The following is a 10239-nucleotide window of genomic DNA, read 5'->3' as shown; positions in this document are numbered from 1 at the left end:
CTCGATCGCCGAGGGTGAACAAGTGATAAAGCGGGTTGATCGCGCCTCCTTCGGTGACATCGAGTGATCAAGATCAGTGATTCGGTTGCACGCGGTTGGATGATAATACCTCTTAATCGTTGTCGACGTCGTCGTCATGGATTTTATGGACTGTGATGATGTGCGCCGTCAAGGAAATGTCCCGATTCCAAAGTGATCCGGAGATGTGAAAGGGGAGATTTATAGAGAGGACAGGTGGCGATAAGGGCCTCGATCGGTCCCAGTTGTTTTTGTTATAAATTGATAGTATTTTTAGTAAAATTAATAAATTTATAAGTTGTATTCAAAGATTTACTTTATTTAGAGCAATAAAAGCATGATTTAGGCATTTTCTATGTCCTTCGGGAACTATGCTTAAAATATTTTAATGGCTGATATTAATATAAAAAAGATATTTTTATATTTCCTAAGTCTCCACACATATTCAAAACTTTCATATTTATTAATTGTAAGATATAGATAGTTATTGATTATCAAACTAATTAGTTAACTGATACCTAAGGTGGCATATATTAACAGAAGTGATCAAACAGTTCAATTAATTATCTATGTATATTTTAACGAATAGAAGATATGTATGTTTTGTGTGAAGTTCTGCATTTAGTCATAGACACGCTGCGCGGTGGCGGTGCGGAGAACGTCTTGGTAGCGTTCATCTTCGTGCTTGTCCGTCGTAGCTGGATGCTCGTGAGGTCCTGGATGCTGATCGTGGCTAAGGGTTGCGGGGTCTTGAAGCTTTCGGTCTCGTTGCCGACACTGGCGGAATTCGGGCCTTGATTCGCACTTCGTGCTCTCTGCTGCAAAGGAGACAACGGTGGTGGCGGGGGACCCGTAGGAGACCCCTTGACCTCCTCGCTGCTCCTTCGCGTTTCTTCCTCCTCTTCCGCCTCCTCCTCCTCACGCGGCTCCGTATTCCGACTTTGAATGTCCAAGTTGTCCACTGACCTGCGAGCGCGATTTTCGCATTGTCATGCGAGTAGAAAATTTCAAAATAACGCTGCTCGAAAATATAAATCCGTTTTCATTTGGATAAGATAAATTCAAGAGAAAAACTTTAAAATTTGAATTTATTTTACTTGATGGTATTATTATACGATATATATTAATATAGATAGACTTTAGATATATTAATATTATAGATTTCGAAGAAAATATTGCTTTGGTTTTAATAAGCAAAAAATAATTCCTCTGAGAAAGAACATTAATTATAACTCATGTTCTTGTACGTATCATCTTATATGTATCATCAGAAAGTTAAACACGCACGCGAGTTTACATTTTTATTCTAGCTGAAAAAACTTTAATTAATGGCACCTCTCAGCCGTAAAATAAAATTTGTTTTTTAAATACACGAAAATTGAATTAATAAATCATAACTACAAGTACTAACGATAAATAACGATATTAGATTTTTCTCAATGCTATGAATGAAGCACTGAAACTGCTTGAGTCAAAGATTTAAAAATCACCATTTTAAGAGCAGCACAAATCGAAATGGCTAATATTATAATTACATTGCTTTTCGTTTATTTGAATCACACATAAAACAATGTTGTATAAACATCCTCTAAAAGTACACTGTACGTTGAATATTCAAATCGCGATTTTAAGAGAAATCGACTTAATTATTAAAACAACAAGATGTAATCTTGGCGGTTTCTCGGAGCAACTTGCACGCAGAAGACTACGAAACAAGCGGAAGTAAACACCGTTGTATATGACAGGAAAGATCACTGACCTCGCCTTCGACAGACTGTTCTTAGACGTCGTCTTGCAGATACTTTTGAGGTACTCGGACGGTTTCAGCAGGGTGTTAGAGTCCGCGTTGGCGAACTTGGGCGGTATGAACGGCAATACCATGTGCCTGTTTACCAGGTGGGACGCCTGGTTCGCTTTAATTTCGTCCGCATCCACCGGCGCACTGGCGGGAGGCGGCACTTCCGGCTGCTGCTGATGCTCGCCACAGGATGATACGTCGGACTTGTTGGTCGCTGTTCCGAGACCGGCGATATTAGAGAAAGAGAGACAGACGCGGAAGAGAGATAGAGACAGAGCGATAGGGTGTAAGAGGTAAAGGAGGTAGACAGGTAAGCTAAAGGAGAGGGGCAGAGTGGGTCCTCGTTATATCCTCTAGCATTGGATGAGATGGTCGTTACCGACGCGGGCAAGTGAAATCTAGGTAAGTATATTATATGCCCGATGAGCGCCATGGTCTAGTAAGTGAGCCGACTATCTCGGCGCTAAAGCGTGATCCGCTAACAGTTTAATTAATCGGCGAAGTACGGGGGCGCAGCGCGATCCCAAATCGAGATCGACGGGACGGGGCCCCGCCAGCACCTCTCGCGTCCAAATCGCGAGCCGGTCTAATTAGACCCGCAGATAAACATCGGGCGAATTAATTCTCGCCCGAATCTAACTGTAATCGCTGCTTATTCGTAGTCGATTCTCGTTAATTGCTCGCTCGATGACGTCACGATGAATGCATCGAAGCGTGTCGGGAGGAACGCGCCGAAAATGTAAGCGTAATTCGCGCGAGTCAACACGGCCGGCCGATCATCGGGTGATTAACGCGGTGATAAAAACACGGTAATGCAACGGAGATTATAAATTTTTATATAACGCACGCGCGGTTTCCTAGTAGCCCGATAGATGCTTCGATGACTTCGGAGAGTCGGTCTTCTCTCTCTGATAAAAATTAATTAATTAGCGAGGATTATTAAATTTCCGGAGATGTTATTATCGATGACAAACTCTAAACTTGATAATGTATTCTGCGAATAGCGTTATTAAAACGAATCGATTCATTGAGTAAAACCTGTCGAGGAAGTGATTTGAGTACAGTTGCCTTCGACCGGTAGTCATTAAATGTCGATTGGCAATAAAACCGTTCATGCGTGACGTGATTTCTCGAGATGAGCTTTCGGCAGGAACAATATTCTTTTCGCTTAATACGAGAATCCGTTCGCGATTATTGCGAATAAGGTGAAACTACAGTTGATGCGTTTTTTTAATCGCCTCGGAATTATTTTAAAAAAATTCTTCATAACCGTTAGTTTTTAAATTATCGATAAATACGATTGCATTTATAAATATATTCCGGAAATAACGCGTTTTCTTTCGGTCGCAAATCTTTCATTAGGCAAAACGTTTGACTCGAATCGAATGCGTTTTTTTTTTTGCAATAAACAGGCGCGGAAATGTCAAGCTATTAATGTGTTTAAAATCAAGCTGCAACTTTCACGCAGCATTTGTGCAAGGGAGCGAAAGGACTGTAGGCTGTAGAGAAACTAAAGTACGATTCCTTACCGGAGGACTCGCTCCTTCCATCCTGGCTGCTTCCCCGCGCGTCTTTTTTGTCAGTGTTTATATCTATATTCGGTTTGGCGTTTACTAGAACGACCACCACATCATCATCTGGCGGCGGTGGCGGCGGCGGTGGCGGTGGCGGCGGCGGCGCGGCTGCCAAGGTATTTAAGGTACCGTGAACCGGCGGCGCACGAGTAGTTCACTTCTGTTCGGTGTGGTGTTGCGGTGATTTTGAGGGGCCAGCTAAAGAGAGCAAGAAAGGGAGAGAGAGACAGAGAGAGAGAGAGAGAGAGAGAGAGTAAGCGCTCGCGCACACACGCTCGTCGGAGGGTGGCGAGAGAAGAGCAGCCCCTCGTTTTCCCTTTGAAAGAGACGATCGCGGCTCCGGGGAGCAAGCACGTATATAAGTAGTAACGTTAATCTTACGGTAGATTCACGTCGGTGCAAAGTAACTAACTAATCGTCGATCGTGCGTCGAGAGAGAGGACCACGTCGTCGCATCGTCGAGCTGTCAGGGTTGTCCGTCGTCGACGACCGTGCTGGATAGGTAAGTGATCGTGACAAGTAACTTGGTGCCGGTCCTCCTTCCCTCGGCTCGATCGCCGAGGGTGAACAAGTGATAAAGCGGGTTGATCGCGCCTCCTTCGGTGACATCGAGTGATCAAGATCAGTGATTCGGTTGCACGCGGTTGGATGATAATACCTCTTAATCGTTGTCGACGTCGTCGTCATGGATTTTATGGACTGTGATGATGTGCGCCGTCAAGGAAATGTCCCGATTCCAAAGTGATCCGGAGATGTGAAAGGGGAGATTTATAGAGAGGACAGGTGGCGATAAGGGCCTCGATCGGTCCCAGTTGTTTTTGTTATAAATTGATAGTATTTTTAGTAAAATTAATAAATTTATAAGTTGTATTCAAAGATTTACTTTATTTAGAGCAATAAAAGCATGATTTAGGCATTTTCTATGTCCTTCGGGAACTATGCTTAAAATATTTTAATGGCTGATATTAATATAAAAAAGATATTTTTATATTTCCTAAGTCTCCACACATATTCAAAACTTTCATATTTATTAATTGTAAGATATAGATAGTTATTGATTATCAAACTAATTAGTTAACTGATACCTAAGGTGGCATATATTAACAGAAGTGATCAAACAGTTCAATTAATTATCTATGTATATTTTAACGAATAGAAGATATGTATGTTTTGTGTGGAGTTCTGCACACACACACACACACACACACACACATTTCTTTAGAAAATACAAAAATATTTTTTTTTAATTTTAATCCATTAAGAAATTTCAAGTATAGTTATTAAAGGACACAGAAAATGCCTAAATGCTTTCTGTTACTGTAAATAAAATAAATATTTTAATATACTATACAGTTATTAATATTACTAGTAATACTATTAATTTATAAAACAACTGGAACCGATTGAGACTTATCGCCACCCATCTTTTGCGTGGAAATTTGTACATTTCTCTTATTGTTTCGAAAAGGATAATTAGTGAAAGTAATTCTTTTCTCTGCACAGAGAAAAATTTTTTATACTCTGTGTTGCTCTGGTGACAAAATTCCATTTGTGTGACTCGTTTACTTTAGAGGATACGTAGAATTTTTTTCGACATATTAAAAGAAAATATTATATCTTGCTAGCAAATGTTTAATTATTTAGAAAATATTTGTTAATAAAAAATAACTTTATTATATCTTCTTCTGTTGTATATGTAAGATTAAAATGATAATCGATCCTCTGCTGGATGTCACTCACAGTACGATTATCTCATTAATACGTAATATCAGCAAAGAACGATCGAGCAATTAATTCGTATAAATTGATTCGCGTATGTCGATTGATATGACTAACAATAAGAAAAGATTAAAGGAGAAGGAACAATTGTAGGATATTAATCTTCTTCTCTCGCGTGAACTGAGAGCCGAATCTAAGAGGACCGGCCGATGGTGCCTAAATAATTCAAAGCGACGTATTATAGGTATGCGTTGAGAAGGATAGCCAGACGAACACCTCGTACAATTAAGAGACAGTGTCTGAATACCGAGCCAAACACCGTCGATGCGTGAATACCAAGAAGGCCTCCGTTCCAATCCGGAGGATACGCAGGACCTTGAAAATTTGCGTATGCGGAAGATGATGTGATATAAAATGACGAAATTTTTGACATTATTATAATAGTTGATAAATCATGCTGCGCAAAATATTTATTCGTTTTTGTAAGATTATTCGAGACTTTTTAAGCGGAACGTAAGAGATTGCGCGAGATGATATTGTCGCGAAATTTTTTTCCGAAACGGGGAAAGAATTTGTCTTGCATGATCTATGGTCGAAAAAGTATATCAATTTTTCCGAACGACGATCGGGGAGGAAGGGAAAATTTAAAAACAGGCCGCGCGATCCTACATAATGAGTCATAGAAATACCGGGTATAGGAATAATGGGCCGCGGGCCCCCTTGCGAGAGACGAAAAATGTAAACTAGAGGAATCTATGGAGGCCTCCTTTGTATATCGAAGTGGACTGCCCTGGCGTTCTTTCCGACGATGAGAGAGCTAGAGAGACGCGCGTGAATAAACGGGACATTCCTGCGGCGGATCGAATTCTCCTCCCAATCTCGTGGAAACCATAGTGGCGACGACGATGACGACGACGACGACGATCATCTGAAATTCTGCATGACGTGGCGCCTCGTTCCAACACGTGCAACCGCTGTTACATTCGCGGTCGAACGTTACTATTTTCCTGACGGACGCGATCTCGTCGCAGACGCGAGGCAATCTTGTTCCTTGCAAAAAAGAGCGGACGCGAATCAGCGTCACGGTCGACGTGCGTCCGATAGCTCTCGCGACTGTAACGATCGAACGGGCGTGATATATTAAATCGCCTTTCAACGGAAACGCTAGATTTCCAATGAACAGTTAACTCTCCGCATATCGATAATAACGCTGTGATCCTCGCAGCTCAGGTGCGATGCTGCATAATGATTCGCGCGATGCTTATTGCGTCTTACATTATTCTCACCGCTACCGTAATTGTATCGAAGGAAACGTTTCTCTCACCATTTTAATTATTATTTCAACTTTTATTTTTACTTGAGAGATTCAATCATTTTTAATTTCTGTTTAACATTGACAATTAAGAGGAGAAAGATGCGAAAAGAAATTTTCTGAAATTTTCCGTGAGAAAAAAAACGGATTCCGAGAGATCCGTGAATAAAGTAAAATACCGGAAAAAACAACCGCCAACAATGTACTCATCATTGAACGTTAATTAGCAAGACCAACTTGCGTCTGCAGCTACGCTTGCGCGCTTGTTAGGCAGAACGACGAAAATGAAACGTGGTAATGGAGTGTAAATAAGAAACGGCGGTAGACACGCAATCTCTAGAAAGGGCAATAACCGGAAAGAGGGAATACGAAGTTTGTGTCGGTCCAACGTAAACGTGAGAGGGAATTCTTAAGCCGCTAGATGATTATTTTGCTATCAACCTGGTCGGAGAGCGCTTTGTCGCGCAACTTCTCGAGTACGACACATTCGCTACTTCCTTAATGCATTGGTACTGTTATCCGCATCTCCGCTGCGCTTTACCCGTTTTGATTTGCTGGTGTATGTTCTTTTTCTCCATGAAGAGAGAAATCTTTTACATTTTTAATATTTCATTATTTACGCAACTTTGACGGTTGTGAACTTTGTCATTTTGATGATTCATCTTTTTTAATCAATTTTTCCTTTTGTTTTTTACATCTAAATTATACTTACGATAATATATATGCGATATTCTTCATCAAATGGATAAAAATAAATCAAGCAAAATTAATCGCTCAAAATATCAAAGTGCCAATAGATTATCGTTAAATGATCCATGAAACATACGTGTCCTCGTCCGTTTTAGGCCCACGCTTGACCGAGCGCTCGAATCGCACGGATATTCGCAAAACGGTAAAAACGAACGAGACGAACAGTGTGTGTGCGTGTACGTGTGTGTCGAACGAGGTAGTATGTATTCGTCACGAGCGCACACACACGCTACAATAAGTTTCAAAAGGACGAGGCGCGTGTCGGACCGTTGCCGGACTTTGAATGACGACGGCTCTCAAAGCGATCGATCGATGTTGAGCCGATAATCTTCCCGATATAGAGCGTTACGGATAAAAAAACCAAGCAAGGTAGACGCTCCGACGACCGTCGGCCTCTGGTTATAAAAGGACAGCGCGTTACAAACAACGTGTATAAAAATACCGAGCCGATCGACTTTACGTTATTGTAGCAAAATAAACTGGCGGATACTTCGATCGCTCGCGACAAGGAATCCGTGGCTTTCGCTGAATTTAGCGATACTTTGACGAATCGATTCGAGTACGTTGACCCCCGTTTTCTGAAATGAGATGAGATGAGATGAGGAGTAGGAACGTGCAAAAATACCACTTGGATATTTGATTTCGTAAAATGCATTCGATCTGCTGCGCCGATGAATAAATCAAGTTTGACGTTCGGTCGTGGAATATGAATGATGAATTTATCGGTTTTCTCTGTCTGTTACTTCGCGCGACGGGATGTGACCGACGCGATGCTCCAGACACGCAAGAATTTGAGCTCATCACGTATGAGAGCCGCGCTCTATCGATTATCTCGCGGTAGAAATTTCCATCTCCCGTCGCTGTTAAATATTATTACGCGAAACAATCTTTCTCTTCGACTGTACTCTCCTCCCGTCACTTCATTTCGTTCATCGAAAGAACCCCTCGATGTCCGAACGGTTCTCGTCTCGAAATCGAAATATCGCGAATGTGCCTGTCCGCTCGAGTGGTTTTTATTCCGCGCGCGTTGGACCGTTCCCCGATATCGAATGCGGTTTATGAGTGCCGTCCGGTAACCAGTCGTGTACTCGATAAAAATCGGCTACTCGGCCTCCGCGAGATCGGAGGGAATTTCAATGCGCGCACGAATCGTCCCCACGCTACCTCGTCCCACGTATGGTGTACGACCGCACGAACGGTTTTCAGAACGCTAATATAGGCGCGGTTCCGTTTCCCCGTTCGTTCATTGCCATCGGAACATTTTTGTTTTATCTTTCACGATTTTACAAGAACTGGTGTACAATCACAATTAATATGGAATTAATGTCAAATTTAATAAAGTGGATGAAACACGATTATCATGATAAAATATATGAGGAAATTGAAGAAAATTATTACACGATAAGAAATTATAATAGAGAAATATTATTTTCTCATATATACTCATTATACTTGTGAAATTGTAAAAGATAAAACAATTTTTTCAAAAAAGACAAGTTTTTTAAAAATACACATAGTTTATAAAAATTAGTTTGCGATAAGCTAATAAAAATAACGATAATATAATTCGGAAATAAAGTACAAGCAAGATTTAAAGAAGAATGGTTTTATTTTTTTACAGACACAAAATATGTTGAATAATTAAATTAAAAATATTTTAAGTATATTATATTTTTCATATATAATATTGATAAAATATCATTTTTCGAAGAAAGAAGCTGCATATATATAAAGCATAAAGACTGTTGTTATTCCAAGATTAATTTGCAGTCGAATTTGATTAGACGATCGACATTTAAAATATTTTAGGAACGACTGTGTAGAGAGAGAGAGAGAGAGAGAGACAAAAACAAAGGTAATCCAGTTTACTTCGTGGTTTAGTGAACCTGCACCGTTGGCCTAGTTCCGTTAATAATGTAGGAATACTTGACGGCCGGTGTGTTGGTCGGCCGTCAGAATTGTCACCGGGAACCGGTCGGTGACCTGTCTGTCTCTTTCCTTTGCGACACGCGTCTCTTCGTTCTGTCTTTCGCGCTGTGTATTCTCTCTCTCTTTCTCTCTTTCTCTTCGTGAATCAACGGGACAAGTCGTCGCAACTTGCCGACGATTTATCCGCCAAATAATTCGTAACGTCGCGTCGACCCGGTGGCGATAAATTATAGGCGACAACACGAGATAGACAGCGCGGGTATACTTGCTACCGAGTATACTTGCTAACAAATGTCATGTAATACCGTGAGACATAGACCGTTATACTAGGTGGATCGTCATAGTAGCAGTTTGCTAGCAAACTAGCCGCTGGTGTGTCCGCTCATATCGCTCTCTCACGAATGGGAGAGGAGGAGCGTTTAATGTCTGCCCGATATCGAGAATTAATCTCCATTGGTAATCGGGTTCTTGTGTGTAACGGTAAATTTTCTGTCCCGACGATCAGCCGCGCTTTCAGTTCGTTAACGTCGTGCGGTTAGTAATTATAGCTGGCTAATTCGTCCGTGTGGCACGATCGTATTATCGCTAACGTTAACGATAATGCACGATTATACGCGAAAAAAAGGGACAGAGATTTGTTGGAAAATAGAGCGTGACCGTGACGCACGGGAAATTCCCGGCAGCGCCGTTTATTCGTAAACGCTCGTGGTCCTCCACCTACCCGCAACTTCCTACGATTGTTGTCGGAATATTCGCACGATTATCTTTTCCGCGGTAACCGAGAGAGATACTCCGGAGAGCGGACTAATCGAAGATGATGTAACGCGTAGTCACGTTCTATTTTCTTCCCTAACAATTCGTAAATTGAAAATGTGAGATTCTTTGTATAAATTGACTTTCAGAGCAAATAATGGGAATAACATTTGTCGTTTAATTTGATTAAAAAAGTGTTACAAATACAATCGTCTTTTTTGATATTTTTAAAGAAAATTTTGAATTTGTTAAAATTCTCCGGCGAGATGGAATATATCGCTCATCTTTCTTCCTCCTGTCGTTTATCATTATTGACATGTCTCATGAAAACGTCGCAACGATCCCGCATTCGAAGTTCATCGGAACCATTTGTCTTCGATGAAGAG

General features: G+C 41.1%; 2 protein-coding genes across 3 annotated transcripts in view; one reads left to right on the top strand and one right to left on the bottom strand.

The window, feature by feature from the left end:
• Positions 1–596: 596 nt before the first annotated feature.
• LOC115244513 (altered inheritance of mitochondria protein 3-like) overlaps positions 597–10239 on the bottom strand; it is an 11918-nt gene continuing 2275 nt past the window's right edge. Inside the window, exons 2-4 of the mRNA XM_029822204.1 lie at positions 3346–3498; positions 1778–2030; positions 597–984 (exon numbers count right to left, since the gene is read on the bottom strand). Of these exons, the coding sequence (XP_029678064.1) occupies positions 597–984; positions 1778–2030; positions 3346–3498 (794 nt within the window). The remainder of the gene's footprint in view (positions 985–1777; positions 2031–3345; positions 3499–10239) is intronic.
• LOC115244500 (titin) overlaps positions 3546–10239 on the top strand; it is a 39315-nt gene continuing 32621 nt past the window's right edge. For both annotated transcript variants that reach the window (XM_029822192.1, XM_029822191.1), the window contains exon 1: positions 3546–3892. The gene's annotated coding sequence lies outside the window, so the exon portion shown is untranslated. The remainder of the gene's footprint in view (positions 3893–10239) is intronic.

Source organism: Formica exsecta, unplaced genomic scaffold, assembly GCF_003651465.1.
Source record: "Formica exsecta isolate Colony F162 unplaced genomic scaffold, ASM365146v1 scaffold82, whole genome shotgun sequence".
NCBI lineage: Eukaryota > Metazoa > Arthropoda > Insecta > Hymenoptera > Formicidae > Formica > Formica exsecta.
This window is presented reverse-complemented; position numbering and strand designations above follow the sequence as displayed.